We start from the raw sequence: 19,937 nt of genomic DNA, 5'->3' as shown, positions 1-19,937 counted from the left end.
TGCATTCTTCAGGGAGACTGGTGCATTAGGAGCCCCACCATTACAATAATGAAATGTCTCTCTGCTCCCCTTCCTGGAAAATCTCTGCTGCCCTAGAAGCTCTTGGAGCCATTACAGTGATGCGGCTGAGAAGCCAGAGCAGCTTTTGAGTAATCACAGCCTAATCACATTTTAATTACACTGGCAATCAGTGAGTTCTGAACGAAAGAAAGAAAGAAAGACAGATTAAACACTAAGTGCAACATAGAAACAGAAATAATTTTGCAAATGGCAGAAGCCCAGATAGGTCAAACTAAAGACCCAATTTTCCACTTTTACAATTTTTAAAAACTCAACAGAAAGGTGACAGCCATCAAATGTGCAGAACGTAATGATAAAGAGAGCCTTGCGAAAAATAGAGTCCCGCCTCCCTTGAGATTTAGAAGGTCTGTGGTAAGATGAAAGAGGAAGTGCACTGCCTTCAAAATCACACAGACCTGAATTCCCAGCTGGTTCTTCCACCATCCAGGCCCCTAACGTGTTGGGTCCCCATCTGCTCATGTGAACACCTAGCCGCAGGAGTAAAGAAAAGCTGTCCAGGAAGTGCCTAGTGCACAACAGACGATCAGTGAAGGACGACCACTATCTGACCCAGTGTTATTAGCACTAATTCTTCTGAGCAAACTAGACAACATGAAAATAAGTTTCATGCAATGACATTATTTCCTCATTCGAAAAACTGTATAAGAGTGATTTTTAGTTAACATATTCCCTAAAGAATTTGATACAAGTGCTCCTTTAAACCATGTGCTTATAGAGTCACATTTTTTTTCCCATTCAAACTCCTATCTTGTCATTATTTTCAGCGTTAATATGATGTAAGATGTCCCAGCAGCTACTGTCCTTCTTAAGGCAATAGTAACCTCATCTGGCTTTTAGCACGGTGGCTCTCAAATTTATGCTGAATCAGAATGGCCTAGGGGGCCTGCTGACCTCCAGATCACTGGGCCCACCCCCAAAGGCCTAGAGTGGGGCCCAACAATTTGCATTTCTAACCAGTTCACAGGTGATGCTGTTCACAGGGGATGCTAATTCTCCTGGTCCAGGACTACATTTGAATGAGCATTTGAAGGGATCATGCTTCCCCTCTCTGCACACAAGCTAGGAGGGAAGACGGCTCCATCCTCAGGCTCCATGAGTGGGGCCAGTGACCAGGGGAGGGCTGAGCAGCCGGAGTCTCAGATTGCCAGGACCTTCACTAAGAACTCCAGGACAATGCTTGGCTGGATTTTAACCTAAAAAAATACATAGTAGGAGGCACTGGCAGCCAACTTGTGACCATTAGGAAGAACCTATCTGAGACGCACACCAACCCAGAGAAGTACAGCCAAGGGGAGCAACCAGATAAAAGGGTTTCAGTCCCAGAATCAAGGGCATGCCTTGAGTCAGGTCTCCCCAGCACTGCCCAGCTCTTGTGATACAACACTTCCCTTTTTGCTTGGATAAGTGTGGCTCGGCTCTCCCGCCCCTTACAGCAAAACCCAGAAAACTGAAGTTGCTGGTTTTACTTGGATTGACTGTCTGTTTTGGCTCTCCGTTTTGCTCCTAAAAAACGATTACTTAAACTGTTAAATTGTCTTCATACCCCAAACCAAATGCTTCCATCAACTCACCAACCCAAAAAAGAGGTCAAAAGCAGTGTTTGGGGAATGTAAACAACCTGCCTACACAGAAACACATTTCCTAGGAGCGAACCTAAATTCAATGTAATTCTAATGAAATCCTTACAGAACGGCTAATTACAAGATTAGGAACTTTCCAAAATTCAGCAGTAACAATTTAGAAAATATAATGGGAAAAATTTATATTCGTAAGTCATAAAAAAAATGTAATTCTGAGAAGAAACTCTCAACCAGAAATACACAGGAAGTTTATGAAGAAAACCATACAGCTTTGCAGGGGTGGGAAAAAGGAGAGATGAATTAAAAAAAAAAAAGAAAGAAAAGGGTAGCATGTCTCTGGCCTGAAAAATTCAGTATTGTAGACCCATCAGGTACTCCCAAGCTAATGTGCAATATATGAAACTCTCATATAAATCAATAAAAAGCTGGTGAAAACCTCAATAAAAATGGGAAAATGTACCAAACTAAATGAGGAAGTGATTAACACAAGAAGAAAAACAACAGCCAATAAATATATGAAAAATAAGGAGAGTTCTTAGCCTGACTGCACCCGTGGAGGGATGGGGGAGCAAGAGAGCCAGCAAAGCTGCCTTTTGGGGAGGCAATGTAGTAATACTCATTAGTACCTCAAAAATAGGCAATTTTGACTCAAAAACTTCACTTGTAGAAATTTATGCTAAGAAAGTAATCAAATGAGGGCCCAAGAATGTTCTTTATGGTGTCATTTTTTAATAGAGAAAAAGAGAAAGAGGACAGAAAAAAAAGAAACTTATGTTTCTTATTTCTTATTCTTTTTTTAAATTTTTTTAATTTATTTGACAGACAAAGATCACAAGCAGGCAGAGAGGCAGGCAGAGGGGGCGTGGAGGGGAAGCAGGCTCCCCGCTGAGCAGAGAGCCCAATGTGGGGCTTGATCCCAGGACCCTGGGATCATGACCTGAGCCGAAGGCAGCAGCTTCAACCCATTGAGCCACCCAGGCACCCCTCTTATTTCTTATTCTTAATGTTTATTACCTAGAAAAAGATTGAAGGAGACATTTGTTATACTTCTGTCAACAAAATTCATCCTTTGAAAATTTATTACTTAAAAATAATTGCTCTCAATCATCTGGGTGGCTCAGTTGCTTAAGCATCTGACTTCGGCTCAGGTCATGATCTCAGGGTCCTCAGGTGGAGCACCACGTGGGCTCCCTCCCAACTCAGTGGGGAGTGTATTTCTCTCTCTCCTTCTCCCTCTGCGTTCCCCCTGCTCATGCTCTTTCTCTCTCAAATAAGTAAATAAAATCTTTAAAACTAATAATAGTAATAATAATTGCTGTCACATTCTGAATGTAAAAATAGCCCCATTATCAGAAACTCTTTCTGTAATTGTCTTTTTTTTTTTAAGAGTTCATTTATTTATTTGACAGAGAGTGAGAGAGAGCACAAACAGGGAGCAAGCAGCAGAGGGAGAGGGAGAAGGAGGCTCCCAACTGAGAGGAAGTCCAATGGAGGGTTCAATCCCAGGACCCTGAGATCATGACCTGAGTCAAAGGCAAATGCTTAACCAACTGAGCCACCCAGGCACCCATATAATCATCTTCTATTTAAATAACAATTAGCTGACCTAAAATTAGGTATGTAAATTATGGTACGGGTATACAATGGGGTATTATTAATACACATTCAGTGATCTAGACATTATATATATATATATCTCCACAGTTAGGGGGAGCCAGTTTATAAAATAGCATTTATAAAATAGCATGTAGAGGGGTGCCTGGGTGGCTCAGTCGGTTAGGCGGCCCACTCTTGGCTTTGGCTCAGGTTGTGATCTAAAGGTCGTGAAATCAAGCCCAGTCTCCAGCTCCGTGCTCAACATGGAGTCTGCCTGAGAGTCTTTCTCCCTCTCCCTCTGCCTCTCCTGCTCGAGCTTTCTCTCTCTCTCTCTCTCTTTCTCTCTCTAAAACAAACAAACAAAAAAATCTTTACAAAATAGCATGTATAGAATGTTTTATTTTTTATAAATATTTGTATTTGTATTCATTTTATATTTGCATAGAAAGGTCTAAAGAATAAACACAAGGCATTAACAGTGGTTATGACCGGGTAGTAGGGTTGGAAGTAGTTTTTATTTTCTCTTTTCATAAATCTGCATTTTCTCAAGCTCTTAAAATTATTAAATACACTTTTAATTATAAGAGAAATAAAAAAAAAGAAGTGACTGACACATGAATTCAGGTGCTAATGCAGCAAAGTACAAGAAATCACCTTTTTCTTTTCCTGTGACTTATGCAATGTAACACAAAATGGTGCACTCCCAATTCCTCCATCTGGCACTTGGAGGAGGCAGCACAAAACTATTCCTGTGGCCACTACCTCCTGATCTTTAGCCATTCTTCATTCAATCATTAATTCTCTGATCACCTCTGGTGTGCAAGACACAGTGCTGGAAAGGCTACTTTAAAAACATCCATTCCTCTTAAAAATCAGATACAAAATGCATTTGATGAGTCAGGCTCTTTTGGATTTTGGTAATTAAAATTTTCACCTACCACTGCTTTTAGCTTCAGTATATCCTGTACTTGATGTCTCACAGTGCATCTCTGTCTCCTTCTCTACCCTCACCCTAAATGTGGGGGAAGTGAAGAGGGAGACCACTGATCTTGGCCCATAGTGCCTTTAATTAAAGGGTGCTTGAAAGCATCATCGTGACATCCCATTCAAGAGTTCAACTCAAAAACCAGCAGGGCCAGGAGTACCAGAAGATCACTCTGAGTTCAGCAAGCCCAAGGGGATGATGTGGCTGTTTCATATCATTAATGACCATCTTCAAGAGAGTGGCTGGTCCCTCCACACTCCATCAGAAAACAGGAAAACCTAATGATCAGACTCACCCTCTTTCTATAGTCATGTATCTTGGCAGCTTTACAATGACCCCCATTGTGTGGTTTATTCCTTCTGTGAAGAGGACTCACCATCCCCAAAGAAAAGTCCATTACAGAAAATCAAGGAAGCCGTGAACCAAGACATGTAACACGTAATCAATCCCACTCATGAATTATTGAATACCATCCATTACAGCTTTTAGAATTTTAGGCAAGGCACTGATTTCCAAAAAGTAATACAAGGCCCTTTAGATGAATATGGAAGTTGGGAGAACTATATCTCATCTTTTTTTACCTAGTCAGGATTATGAGAGTTTCAGTAAAGAAATTCCTGTTTTATATAAAAGAAAATCTCCCTCGCACCCTCTATGTCTAGTGGCAGATCAATACATATATTTTAGATCTGGTAAAATGACTAATGAGCAGGCCATTAATGAGAGCTACAGCTATCTGATTACTGGAACAAATGCTGCTAATGTAAAATTTAAAAAATAATTTTTATTTTATTTTATTTTATTTTTTTTAGAAAGAGAGTGCAATGGGGGAGGGGCAGATGGTGAGAGAGAGAATCTCAAGCAGGGTCCATGCCCAGCACAGAGCCTGACATGGGGCTTGATCTCATGACCATCAGATCATGCCCTGAGCTAAAACCAAGAGTCAGATGCCCAACCAACTGCACCCCCAAGCACCCCTGTAAATGTGAATTTAATTAAATCCAATAATTTTTTACTTGGTACTTTCTATGTGTTAGACACCATAAGCTTTATGAAAGTAAAATAGCATCTGCCCTCTACAAGCTCCCAAATAGGAAACACAAATATTTACATAAATAATTTCATCACCAGATGAATTTGATACTTCTTTTTTTTTTTAAGATTTATTTACTTATTGAGAGAAAAAGCACAAGCAGGGAAGAGGCAGAAGGAGAGAGTGAATCTGAAGCAGACTCCCTGCTGAGTGCGGAGCCCAGCGCAGGGCTCAATCTCACAACCCTGAGATCATGACCTGAGCTGAAATTAAGAGTGGGATGCTTAACTGACTGAGCCACCCAGGTGCCCCTGAATTTGATACTTCTAATAACAGAAGAATAAACACTATGTCATGGGGCTTGGGGCACATGCTCTGGAGGCCGACGACCTGGGTTGGAATTCTGATTCTACCCATCACTAGCTAACTATGTGACCTTAACAAACTTAACCTTCTCTTCTACCTCAGTTTCTTCACCTATAAAATGGAGATAATAATGATATCTACCTCATAGGATTATTGTGAGGATTAAACATGGCACAAATGGAAGTATTGTTAATGTTGGTGTAATTATTACTCGCACAAGATAAGGAAGAACTAATTCTGAAGGTCCTGGGAAAGCAATCCCATGGAATGGAATCTGTGGCCAAGTTGTGAATAATGGTAAGGATTTTAGTGTGCCATGATGGGAGAGAAGGGCATTTCACAATCAAGGATTAACCTGAGCACAGCCCTAGAAATAGGAAGAAGGGGGTTAGTGCCTTGACGAGGCTGGTGGTATGGCTATGGTTCCAGGTGTCTGAGCTAGAGGTAGGGGGATACAGAAAAAATAACACTGAGAGATGAGATATGCTGCCATCTGCCTGCAGGAGGTAACGAATGCCAGCTAACAAGCCTAAACACTTTCCAGAGGTGATCACAGCCCAAGAAGCAGGGCATCACAACAGTGAAGAACGTGGGATTCTAGATTTGAATTTTGGCTCCAACTCGTAAGAGCTGTGTGATCTTGGGCAAGGTAACTAGCTTTTCTGTGCCTCTGTTTTCTCACACATAAAACAGATATGTTAAAGATTAAATGAGAGGTCATATGTAAAGTTCTTAGAACCAGTGCCTGGTGCATAATGACACATATGTGTTTCCTTTGAAAAGGCATAGTGCTGTGGGACCCTTGATCTCGGAGTTGTGAGTTCGAGCCCCATATTGGGTGTAGAGATTACTAAAAAAAAAAAAAAAACTTAAAAAAAAATGTAGATGACTGGCCAATGGCATCTCTTCCTGCCCTCTTGATTGGTCCTTCAGAAAATTATCAGCAGTTGGTATGGTCAATGACAGGGTCAAGGATATAAGATTGCTTTTCAGTCATTCCAAAAAAATACTACCATGAAAGTAAATGTTCTCTTTTGGACAAAAACTTTCATGGTCCATGAAAAAAATATATCTCAAATGAATGGCAAAGTGACAGCAGGCACTAAACGTAAGCACACACACTTCTAGGGGACATGACTCTGAATTTGTCCCAGACTTTTTCAGATCACCATGGCCATGCAAAGTGGCAAAATGCACCATTTATGAGAAGGTAGGATCTGGGTTAACTTTTGGATGACGGTGAAGGTTTTAATATGAGTAGGGGGAGGGAAGGGCAAGAGCTGAATGTGTGGTCACGACTGCTCAGACAATCTCTAAGGCAAGAACTTACTTCCAGATCCATCTTTGACTCTAGGTCCTTCAGGCTTGGCCTCAGAAATAATGTTTGCATTGGCGTTATTCTCCATCTCGATCACAAAGTCACTGTCCTCCTCAAACTCAGGGTGACTAAAGATCCAATCCAGTGCTCTTTCCAGGTTATTATTCTAATAAAATAAAACATTTTTACAATGTATGCAGTCCCAGGGCCTCATTATATCCTGACCACTTGAACCAGGATGTCAAGCAGATAAGACAGGAGGCCTGAATTCATTAGTCCTAAGTGCCTCTGAGAGCAAAGCTCTGACCCTGCATATGAAACGCACATTTAGCTGGCATTCTCCAAGTCTCCCGACTGAGGTCTGTAATTAGATTCACTGGGAAACAGATCTGAGCAGCAGACCAGCGTTCCAAAGTCCGTATCCGTCTTAGCTCAGCGTTTCTGCAGGCTGATGCTAATGATGGGGTATGGAACACCAGAGAGTCTGCCATTTGTTGGCGCCCGGCCCTTTCTTGGCCCCACTAACTGCACACACTACATTCCCTATCAACTGTGTTTTCTGCAGAGAATGATGCCAGACAGAGGGGGCCCAGCATGAGGGCTGTGTTAGTGCCTCCACTCCCTCCTCTCCTAAGCAGAGCTGTTGAATTGCAGTAGAGACAAGATTAGCATCTTGATTAATGATGACAATACTGCTTAGTTAGGTACATTGTTTCAAACTTAACTCTGCAGTTCAAACCAATCGACCATAAAAACATTGCCATCTTCCCCTGTTTGTGATATCACAGGCAGGTTAAAGAATTTGCTTAGACATCATCAGAATCGCCAATGAAACAGTCAGACAAGAAAAACAAGGGGGGCAAAGCAAGTACCCTGAATGAAACTAACTCTGCTTGAGATATTTCAAGCACATTAAAGGGAAACAGATTGTTCCAGCCACACTCTGGGAGTCAGTTGAGAGCCACTATGACAATGGACCCTTGCAGGAAACCGGTCAGGATAGGCAAGCAGGAATTAGTAGCAGACAACCCCTCAAAAATATACAGGTGTGGCAAGGAAGGATGGATTAAAAAAAAAAACAAAAACAAGAACTTCCTTTCAATATTAAACAAATATCTACCCTGAGAAGGGAAGATTTCCACCCACCATCTAGTTTCATGGTCCCTTCTCTCCTGACAACATCAGGAAGTACATGAATACCAGAAGAATCTTCTCCCTCCACAGACACAGAAGTGGAGAATTCCCAGGAGCCTTTAGTCTTCTCTATGAGGACTTCTGAGAGACATTTCTTTAAGGTCTTGGTATCAGACAAGCAAAATTTGTCCCAAAGAACTGCCTTATTAAATATGGACTCTCATGCATCTCTCTGTGCTCTACAGCCACAAGGAATCTCCAAGTTAAATCTTGGAGCCTTGCTAATAATAAACACTCAGCTGATACGGAGTTTCTTTCAGTTTTGGTCTTGCAGTTTCTTTCATCTTGTCCCAGCTGTCTCCCTGGGTTTTTTGTGTGTGTGTTTTTTTTACTCCTTATTCTTAAACTGTATAATTTCCCCCAATCATTTATTTTAGCTGTATGTAGAATATACGCAAATAAATCTCTGTGGGCCACGGTGGGGTACAGAGTGAGACAAACATGATTCAAAATGATCAAAGGACACTGGAAAGTCTCCACTGCTGCTGACAGAAAGACACACTGCCTCTACTAAGAGGAGGGCATTCGCACAACCTCATGTGCTTACTGTGGCTCGTAGCGCCTGAACAGCCTGATTTCGATGGAATCCCATGGAGGTAATGATAGCTACAATTTCCTCCGGAGGCTGGTTATCCAATCCAGTAGCACCAAAAACAGAGGCTCCAGCAGAAGCTGCTCCTCCATAACCAGGCATGGTCAGTGGTTCGGCAAAATCTGGGGAAGAGAATCACACTCAGACCTTTTTCTAGGTCTCTAGACCTAGTCTAGGTCTAGGTCTCTAAGACCTAGTCTTAAACAATACTTTCGCAGCAACGTGGATGGAACTAAAGAGTGTTATGCTAAGTGAAATAAGTTAATCAGAGAAAGACAATTATCGTATGATTTCACTCATATGTGGAATTTAAGAAATAAAACTGAAGATCATAGAGGAAGAGAGGAAAAGTAAAATAAGACAAAACCAGAGAAGGTGACAAACCATAAGAGACTCTTAATCATAGGAAACAAATTGAGGGTTGCTGGAGGGGAGGGTGGGTAGAAGGATAGGATAACTGGGTGACGGACATTAAGGAGGGCATGTTAAGTAATGAGCACTGGGTATTATATAAGAATGATGAATCGAAGACCTGTTCCTCTGAAACCAATAATACATTATATGTTAATTAATTGAATTTAAATTTTAAAACTGTTTAATTTTAAAAAAGGAAATAACACCATGCAGCTAAGAAGGAAAAATACCTAAAAAGTTCTAATAATTAAGACGGTACTGACATAAGAATAAATCTATAGATCAACTGAATAGAATTCAGAGAGTCAAAAATAAACCCACAGATTTATGGTCAATTGAGTTTTGACAAGGGTACCGAGACCATTCCAATGGGGACGGGACAGTCTTTTCGACAGATGGTGCTGGAACAAGTGCATGTCCACATGCAAGAGAATGAAGCTGGATGCCCATCTCAGGCGATATTCAAAAATTAACTCAAAACAGCTCCCTAACCTCGATGCAAGAGACCTTGAGTTAGCAACATTTCTCAGAAACTATACCAAGAGCACAAGTGACAAAAGAAAAAATAGATAAATTCGACTTTACCAAAATTAAAAGTTTTTGTGCTTCAAAAAATGCCATCAAGAAAGTGAAAACACTGACAGAATGAGAGAACATATTTGCGCATCATGTATCTGGCAAGGTGCTTGTATTCAAAATATGAAAAGAACCACTCAACAATATAAAGACAACCTCCTTAAAAATGGGCAAACGGCTTGAATAAACATTTCTCCAAAGATACATAAATTACCCACAAACACAGGGAAAGATGCTCTACACATCATTAGTCATCAGGGAAATGCAAATGAAAACCACCGTGAGCTACCGTGTTCCCATCCACTGAAATGGCTATAATAAAAACAACAGTAACAAGGGTTGGAGAGGATGTCGAGAAACTGGAATGCTCACCCTTTGTGACAGAATGTAAAACGGTACAGACAAGTGAAAATCACTTTGGCAGCTCCTCAAAAAGGTAAACATGGAATTACCATATGACATAGCAACTCCACTCAAGAGAAATTAAAACATGTTCACACAAAAATGTGTATTCAAATGTTTATAGCTACAGTATTCACAGTAGTCAAAAACTGGAAACAGCCCAAATGTCTACCAACAGATGAAAAGATAATAGCTTATGTCCCTACAGCAAAATATTCTTAGTGGTAATAGTTACACAATTCTGTCAACTTACTAAAAAACACAGAAATGTACACTTCAAATGGGTGAATTATGTTGTATATGGTGAATTATATCTTAATAAAGTAGACAGAGGCAAAATCTTACTAAACAGCCCCATTTCTTCATGTACATTTTTCTATTTCAAGTCCTTATCATTTATTAGCTAGTAGTAGTATGGGCGGACCTCAATTTATTGCACTTCACCTGATTCCACTTTGCAGATAATGCACTTTTTACAAATAGAAGGTTAGTGGCAACTCTGTGTTGAGCAAGCCTACTGGTGCCATTTTTCCAACAATGTTTGCTAACTGCATGACCCTGAGTCACATTTTGGTAATTCTCACAGTATTTCAAACTTTTTCTTTATTAGTATATTATGTGATCTGTGATCAGTGATCTTTGATGTTACTATTGTAATTGTTTGGGCGCTCCACAAAATGCACCCATATAAAACAGCAAACTTAATCTACACGTTGTGTGTCTTTTGACTGCTCCACTGACCAGCCATTTTCCAGTCTCCCTCTTTTTAGGCCCCCTTATTCCCTGAGACACAATATTGAAATTAGGCCAGTTACTAACCATACAATGGCTTCTAAATGTTCAAGCAAAAGGAAGAATCACACATCTTTCACTTTAACTCAAATGCTAACGTGACTAATCTTCGAGAGGAGGGGATGTTGAAAACTGAGATAATCCAAAAGCTAGGCCTCTTTACACCAAAGAGTCGAATTGTAAAAGCAAAGGTAGAATTCTTGAATTAGAAGGGCTCCTCTGGTGAACACACCAATGATAGAAAGCACAGCAGCTTCACTGTTGATGGAGAAGGTTTTAGAGGTTTAGACAGAAGATCAAACTAGCCACAACATTCCCTTGAAACCAAAACCTAGTCTAGAGTAAAGCCCTCCCTGTCTTCAATCTACGAAGGCTGGGACGGAAGCTGCAGCAGGAAAGTATGAAGCTAGCAGAGGCTGGTTCACAAAGTTGAAGGAAAGAAGCCATCTCCATAACATAAATGAACAAGGTGAAGTAGCAAGTTACCAGCCATCTATTGGAAGAAGATGCCATCTAGGGCTTTCATAGCTAGAAAGGAGAAGTCAATGCCTGGCTTCAAAGTGTAAAAGGATAGCTAAACTCTCTTGTTAGGGGACAATGCAGCTGGTGACGTTAAGTTGAAGCCAATGCTCATAGACCATTTCAAAAATCCTAGGGCTCTTAAGAATTATGCTAAATCCATTCTGCCTCTGCTCTACAAATGGAACAAAGCCTGGATGGCAGCACATCTGTTTATAACACGGTTTACTGAATATTTTAAGCCACTGTTGAGACCTACTGCTCAGGAAAAAAAAAAATTTCTTTCAAAATAAGACTGCTCATTGACAATGCACCTGGTGACCCAAGATCTCTGATGCAGACAAACAGTGAGATTGATGTTGTTTTCGTGAATACTACCACAACATCCATTCTTCAGCCCATGGATCAAGGAGTGATTTCAACTTTCAAGTCTTACTATTGAAGAAATACATTTTGTAAGGCTGTAGCTGTCACAGATTCCTCTGATGGATATGGCAGAGTAAACTGAAAGCCTTCTGGAAAGAATCCACCAATCTAGATGCCATTAAGAACACTTGTGATACATAGGAAAGAGCTCAAAATATCAACGTTAACAGCAGTTTGGAAGAAAATTCCACCCTTCGTGGGTGACTTAGAGGCGCTCAAGACTTCAGTGGAGGAAGTCGCTGCAGACGTGGTGGAAAGAGCAAAGAGAACTAGAATTAGAAGAGGAGCCTGAAGGTGGGACTGAGTTGCTGCGATCTCATGATAAAATTTTAACAGATGAGCATTTGCTGCTTATGGATGAGCAAAGAAAGCAAACGGTTTCTTGAAATAGAACCCACTCCTGGTGAAGATGCTATGAAGACTGTTCAAATGACAACAAAATACCTTAGATATAACATAAACTTGGTTGACAAAACAGCAGCAGGGTTTGAGAGGATCGACTACAATTTTCAAAGAAGTTCTACTGTGAGAGAAATTCCATCAAATAGCATCACGTGTTACAGAGCAACCATTTATGAAAGGAAGAGTCAGTCGATGCAGCAAAAACAAAGTATTTTTCAATTAAGGTATGTACATTTTTAGACATATTGCTATTGTACACTTAAAAGGCTACAGTATGGTATGGTATAAACATCACTCTTCTATGCACTGGAAACCAAAACATGCATTGGATTCACTTTATCATGATACTCACTTTACTGTGGTGGTCTGGGACGGAGCTAGCAACAGCTCTGACATATGCCTGTATATCCCACATCTTTACAGTGGTCATTGCTTGCTTTAAAAGGGTGAGTTACATTTCAAGAAAGCTAGTAATTTTTTTTTTTGAGGCTTCAATAAGATTTTTATTATTTTTTTTTAATTTTATTTAATTTTATTTTTTTCAGTGTTCCAAAATTCATTGTTTATGCACCACACCCAATGCTCCATGCAATACGTGCCCTCCATAATATTTCTTTTTTAAAGAGTAAAGATGAACATTGTGACTTTGCTCCACAAGCAAAGTGCCCCCTCATGGCAGCAGAGAAAGTGAGCTGAGAGTGTAAATTATGAGGGGCAGAAGAAAGCAAGCTCAGAAGCTAAATTACGAGTTAAGTGTCATTTTCTGGGACCCATTCAGAGAACACCAAAGGACCAAGACTTAGCATCACTGACAACCCCATCAGACTCCAAAGCTATCCCCTCTCCAACCACTCACCTGGCTCTTCCATGTGAACAATGATCCAGTTGAAGGCCACTTCAGCTCCCATATTTCCAGTAAAGTACACAGCCTTCCGACACGCTTCTAGAGGGAAGCCCATCTCGGCCAGCTGCATCACTGATGACTCATCAATGTCCGAGGCTACGGAGCACAACAGAACACTCTCGTGTAAAAACATAAACTCTCTCTCTCCTCACCCTAGCTTCTCCTCATCCACCAGCCACATGCTATCCAAAGAAAGTGCTCTTCTGTTTGGTGTATAAATGGTGTTTTAACTTTGCTTTGAGTTCATCTAAATATTATGCCATTTGAGCTTAAATATCTTTGACCTAAATAGGAACCACAATAACCACCTAGACAATCCAAGCACTGAAAAACAATTCCTTAATTTCATATGGGAGATTGGGTGTATTCCCAGAACCACTGCAGTCTCTCAGATCCTTCTCAAGACCTCTCCTACAGCCGTCTCTCCTATCACTGAAAGCTGAAGAGAAAAGCTTTAAATCTCATAGGAAGTTATGCCAGGTCTTTAAGTATATCAGCAATCAAAGGAAGTAATCAGCTCTGGGAAATGGAGAGCCCAAATGCTAAGTATGGAAGGACACAATATGTTCTGTAATAGTATACATTTAAGATATTAAAAGAGATAGCTTTAGCAGTGCCTGGGTGGCTCAGTGGGTTAAAGCCTCTGCTTTCGGCTCAGGTCATGATCCCAGAGTCCTGGGATTGAGCCCCGCGTCGGGCTCTCTGCTCCGTGGAGAGCCTGCTTTCTCCTCTCTCTCCCTGCCTGCCTCTCTTGCCTACTTGTAATCTCTGTTTGTCAAACAAATAAATAAAATCTCTAAAAAAAAAAAAAAAAGAGATAGCCTTATAAACCTAATGTGGGCTTAGAGAGGGTTTTCTTTTTTTCTCATAATGACATATAGGTACTGGTAAAGACATATGTGTATGTGTCTGTATGTATGTGTGTGTATACGTGGACACAGATAAGCACATGTATCTATACATAATGTATAAAACATACATAAAAACCTATAGGCATGTGTGTATATACATGCATGTATGTGTACACAGATATATACAGAAATATGTGTGGTTATAATACACATGTACATGTGTATATATACATACACCTGTTACATTTTATGTATACACATTTGTATGTGTGTATACATGTGCATGTTTATATGTATACATATACATGTATATAAACCTACATAGTGCTCTCAAATTATCCAACAACTGGAGGGGAACAGGAGCATAAAATATATCCCTTATGTTTTCTACATCCTGAGGTCTCTAATCTACTGAAAATTCTGCCAAAGATGGCAACTAGGAGAACTGAGTAGTAGCAGAAGAAATGAGGATTAGAGTTATCTGTTCTATAAAAACTATATTGAAAATGTGTTTATCAGGGTGCCTGGGTGGCTTAGTTAGTTAAGTGTCTGACTCTTGATTTCAGATCAGGTCATGATCTCCGGGTCGTGAGCTCGAGCCCCGCCTTGGGCTCCATGTTGGGCATGGAGACTGCTTAAGATTCTCTCTACAGGGTGCATGGGTGGCTCAGTTGGTGAAGTGACTGCCTTCGGCTCAGGTCATGATCCCAGGGTCCAGGGCTCCTGCTCAGTGGGGAGCCTGCTTCTCCCTCTCCCTCTGCTATTCTGTCTGCTTATGCTTTCTCACTCTGTCAAATAAATAAGCAAATAAATATCTTTTTAAAAAAATAAATATCTTTAAAAAAAAAAAAAGATCCTCCCTCTGCTTCTCCCTCTTCCCCCTCCTTCTCACCACCATCCCACACCTGGCACTCTCTCTTTCTAAAAAGAAAAAGGAAATGTGGTTATCAACGTTCTCTTTTACAAGAGAACATCTTTTCAATACCAGATTTTAAGAAAGCAATGATTTAGGACAGCAGTGATTCCCAAGTTGTGTTCTATGATAGCCTGATGTCCTAAGAAAGATGTCATTATTGAACCACAAAACAAGGGGTTTCCATGGCAAAGAAGTCCTAAAATCTACATTCTCTATTCTCCCCTTAGAAATTTACAATGTGCGTTGGCACAGCGAAGACTTAAAAATCCTGTCATAAAGACTCCTGCACTTAAGGAAACTAGGAAACTCTTTCTACAGAACACCTTCCAACGTCTTGTGAGACTCTAATGTTCCCTACAATGTAATTTAGGAAGTGCAGCTCAATAAATGGTTATGGGTGTCTCTAATAACAGACTGAAAACGTATAATTCCATTTTTGTGAAAAATAAAGTAAGCAAAGCACAGGCCAGTGGAAGGATATACACCAAGTGTTAACAATGGTTATGGATGAGTGATGAAACCATAAAGGACACTTATGGTTAACCCACAGTTTGTAAATATCTTTTTACTCCCATAATAAGAAAACAATTAAAGTTATTCTTTAAAAAACTGAGAAAGGTGGGGTGCAAATGTTAAACAATCCCAGATAATTCTATTTTCTCCCATTGAGAGTACAGGTAGCTGCTGATAAGACAGCAGGCTTAGATCTGGGAGGAAATCAATGGCCAAGCCCTAAACACTGGAGACCAGCTGAGTGCTCCAGGTCAGAGACAGACTCCTCTGGCGCAGTCAGTGATAAACCCCCATCCCTTCCCCCGGGGCAAAAGCCTTAAAGAACAGCTCTCTGCAGAAGCAAGAGCAGCCCGCAGACCTCCCACATTCCAGAAAAGGTCACGTGGCTGGAAAAGCACACTTGACTTCTAGCCCAGATTCTGGTCCCAGCTCTTGGGTCTCTGAAGTTTCCTAAGTCTCAGTTTTATACTCTGTAAAAGGTTACCTGCCCTGTCCTTCTTACTGTGATAATCAAATGAGAAGCTGGATTTTGTATGAACAGTAAAGTTATATAGGATCGGAAGGATTTGTAAAATAATAAACACAGTATGACTCATGGTAACCATTCCAGAGTAGTATCAACCATTGTTATTATTATAATTAAATTATTCACAGAGGCAATGGTTTTCCCAAGACCCTCGCTGACCCTGACAGTTTCTAGCAATGAGCAAATCATAATCGACCAAGGAGAGGAAATGTGGAGGTCTAAGCCACATGATCAATCATTTGCAATGTAAAACACATGAACTTGTAAAGTAACAATAGTTTGTCTCTGGAAGGTCTTTGTAGACAGAAAGATTCGGAGTATTTAGTGTTAAACACTCCCCCTTCCTCCTAATTAATATCTAAATACTCATCATAAATGGTTTATTGCATTCTTTTCAGAAAACCGAGAGTATCAACTCCTGTAAAATTAAGGAACTAAAAATCTATAAAATTAACACACAATCCAATGACACTACTAACCTTGAGAGTATTAATTAATGCTACCATGTCCCGTCAATCATTAGTCATCTCTACATGTCCATCAGCAGGAATGGAAAAAAAATGCCTGGCCACTGTGCCATCACTGCATCAAGAGCCCTACTCGTGGCCAGAGTGGAAAGAAACGGCCTCATGAGCCCACCTTCACACATGCAGAGACTAAGGCTCAGAGAAGTTAAGTAAATTTTTCTAGCTTGCAGTCATAAACGTCAGGGCCAAGTTTCCAACCCAGGGCCGGTTGGCTTTCAGGCTGATGATCACTCCCCTGAGCTACAGAGTCACTAATCACCATGTCACTGGTTTACATGTGCTGCTAACTGAACTTGCAGACAAAGAATCCCTCCCACCCAGGAAAAGCTGCACACAACCACATGGTGAGAACAATGCCCCTTTATTGAGTTCCCACAGATAAATGTCAGACCAATGACACTGGTGTAGGACACTAAGAAAAATTTTGAAAGGTACATACGGTCTATCAGTTGGTTCATCAGGCGATCTGGAAATTAATGGAGGCAGAGAATGAGATCAATGCACAGCAAAGAGTTTTAGAGAAAGAAAAAGAGTCCCTGCAGGGCAATCCCTAATCCCTCACCCCTAGGAATCCCATGCTGTGGTCAACCCCTCAGCACCCCACCACACACACCACCCAGCCTGTACAACATGAAATAATTACAGTAGGGAGTAAAAATAAACAGGTTTCAAGCATTTCAACCAGATAAAACATGATGCTCTGGTTATCATCTTAGTGAACTAAATATTTTATCTCCCTGTATTTCTAAGGACTCCGTATAATTACAAACCAAGGATTCTGTTAAGAATATCAGAGAAAGCAGGGACAGGGCTAATAAACCATCCTGTACTCCTCCGATGCTCCTGATCTCTGCTCTCTGGCCCCTTTAGTGGACCACTCTTACCACATAACCCAGAGTTTCCCACGTACAGGCCCCTTCTCTACTCTCCACACTCTACAGGTTAACATCTGACTTAGCGTCCGAGAATAATGGAACATAGGTGCCAATCTCGAATCCTATCTTGAGTCTCCTGGATTCACCTTACCCTTCTTCTGCACCTGAACATGGTCACCAAGAATATTCAGTGCTCAACTGATGAGAAACCTTTGGAAGAGGGGCTCAGTGTACTCTAGCACTATTAACTGACCTAATTAACTGATTAAAAAGGTAAACAGTAAGTAAATAGGTAAGCAAATGAAAACAGAATGAAACTGATTTCATCAGTAACTGAGCTAAAAATAAAACCAAGATTTTTTGACACTGTCCTTGGATCCACAAAAGTGGATTATTATCTGCTTGTCCTTTTCCCTTAAAAAGTTAAATATTCTGAACAAAAATCTCGCTCCCTCCCTATGAAGCAGTGACAAAGCTAGGGAGGTGAAATGCGGTCAAGATTTTTAAAAACCAACACACACTACTGAATTTCCCCTTTGGGTTGTCCAGAGGACTCCCAAGATGACACAGCTCCTCAAGATTGAGAGCCTACTGAAAACACTCTCCTTCTCCTCCCCACGGGCCAATTTATTTGAGGGAAGGAGAGGGAGGAAGGGAGGAAGGGAGGGGAAGCCAGAGGCTGCATAACCTAAAGACTATTTTGGAGATTTGCTGCCCTCTATTGCCAGTGATTTCTGCAGGTCCGTTTCAACTACCCGTGATGGGTCTGTGTCTTTTCAAACCATGTCTATCTGAGGTTTACAGATGCAGCCAGGCCTCACTACTGTGCATCTACAGTGGGTTACAACACAGGAAGATGGCCAAGGGACAACAGAGTGGTGGAAGATAAGAGACTCTTCCATTGGGGGTTGGGTGGGTAGAGGGGTAAGAGAGAAACCTCCTGGCAGACAATGGTACCTTTTGAGTCATCAGGAATGACTATAGGGGGGCTGATGTCCGGAAGTTCCTCTTCTCCTGGCTGTAACCCCCTGGCTCGGAGATGATTGATATCAAGTAGGTCTGGCATATCAATAGAAACATCTACAAAGTGAAAGAGATTACATTCACCAGACTCCCCCAAAACCCACAATTGCCCCCTAAAACCAGCACCTCTAGCTCTTATGTACATGTGTCTAGGCAGAGCTAAGGGCTGCTTTTCAGTCCCCTGGAGTAAATCCCCAGACCAGGAGACTCACTGAGACTAGTTACATTTAATGGAGAAGCAGGGGGAAGATACAGGGCGTTTCACACTGAACAAGCCAGAGGTTGCAAACTGGGAGCCCAAAGACCAATTGTAGCAAACAGAATGTCGAATGTTTCTAAAATGTTGGCGACAAATTCCAATTTTAAAATCAGAAGATTTCATTTAAAGATCCGTATTTCCAGCTTATTTTGAAAAACAAATATTCTTATATGGTAACAACTGCCCTGGGGCTGATCTTCGGTTTCCACTTCAGACAATATGTGCCCTACAAGATTGTAGGGCACAGACCCCACTGCTCCCGATTCCCCCATGGCCCTGAGCATCATATTCGCAATTCTGATTCTTCTGGTAAGGAAATGTCTTTCTAAGCCATGTCTTTATCCAAAGTGGAAATACCCAAGAAAGGCTAAGATAGCTAGGCTACACATTTCTTATATCCAATTATATCCTTATAATATATCCTACACATTCTTATATCCAATTATATCCTGCCATTTACCTTATCCCCCTGTCCATATGAGGCAGTGGAGTTTGCAACCCCTAGATTATGCCTTTTCTCAGATCATGAAGGACCCTGTGATCATTCTCAAGGTAATAAAGAATGAAGTTTTAAAGAAATAAATTCAATCTTAAGTGTATTAGTCTTGGGAAATTTTTTCTAACTTCTCGGGTCAGTTGTTACTGTACTGACTTACTCGAATACAAAATTTAACAGTCTAAGAGCCTGTTGAAATTTAGTGTTATATTCAGATGCAATAATAATGAAAAATGGGTCCAAATGTTGTTGGTGTGGGATAGGTCTGCCAGGCTAGCAAACAGAGCTTGAAAATACTATCCCCAAAACCAGTTATGATGCCAGGTACGTAAATCTTATTTTAAAACAAAAACCCGAAGAAAAGGCTTAGTTAAAAAAATTTTTTTTTTCAATCTCAGGGAGCAGCAAAAACAAACATAATGTCTGACCCACAAAATCAATACAACTGTTCTCCACAGAGAAATTCAGGTTCATTAAAACAGGCTTCAAGGCTCCTTTAAATTCAGCAAGTCTATGAAATCTGATCTGGAGTTTTTAATCCTTTACGGAAATTCCAAGGACAGAGAGAAATAAGAATGCTGCTTCCAAAGCAGGTGAAAGCCTTTAGGAGAAAGCAGTTTTCTCTCAGGTCCTTCCCAGGTCCACAGAGGAAAGCCTGAGTGCGGAGCATGCTGGCCGCAAAATCATTCCACCAGGAAATCAAAGGTCTACTGCAGAATCAGTCAGCACCCTCCATCCTGTCACGTGGCAAACAAGTGCCCTGACAACCGA

The 19,937-nt window shown here is 40.9% G+C and overlaps 1 protein-coding gene across 2 annotated transcripts in view; it reads right to left on the bottom strand.

The window, feature by feature from the left end:
• Positions 1 to 19,937, bottom strand: part of USP13 (ubiquitin specific peptidase 13) — a 106,902-nt gene that overhangs the window by 8,845 nt on the left and 78,120 nt on the right. For both annotated transcript variants that reach the window (XM_032875406.1, XM_032875407.1), the window contains exons 15-19: positions 18,346 to 18,468; positions 16,953 to 16,979; positions 13,133 to 13,276; positions 8,701 to 8,867; positions 6,972 to 7,125 (exon numbers count right to left, since the gene is read on the bottom strand). In XM_032875406.1, the coding sequence (XP_032731297.1) occupies positions 6,972 to 7,125; positions 8,701 to 8,867; positions 13,133 to 13,276; positions 16,953 to 16,979; positions 18,346 to 18,468 (615 nt within the window). The remainder of the gene's footprint in view (positions 1 to 6,971; positions 7,126 to 8,700; positions 8,868 to 13,132; positions 13,277 to 16,952; positions 16,980 to 18,345; positions 18,469 to 19,937) is intronic.

This window comes from Lontra canadensis, unplaced genomic scaffold (assembly GCF_010015895.1).
Source record: "Lontra canadensis isolate GAN:19392208 unplaced genomic scaffold, GSC_riverotter_1.0 scaffold56, whole genome shotgun sequence".
Taxonomy (NCBI): domain Eukaryota; kingdom Metazoa; phylum Chordata; class Mammalia; order Carnivora; family Mustelidae; genus Lontra; species Lontra canadensis.
The sequence above is the reverse complement of the archived record's forward strand: the minus strand, read 5'-3'. Positions and strand labels throughout refer to the sequence as shown.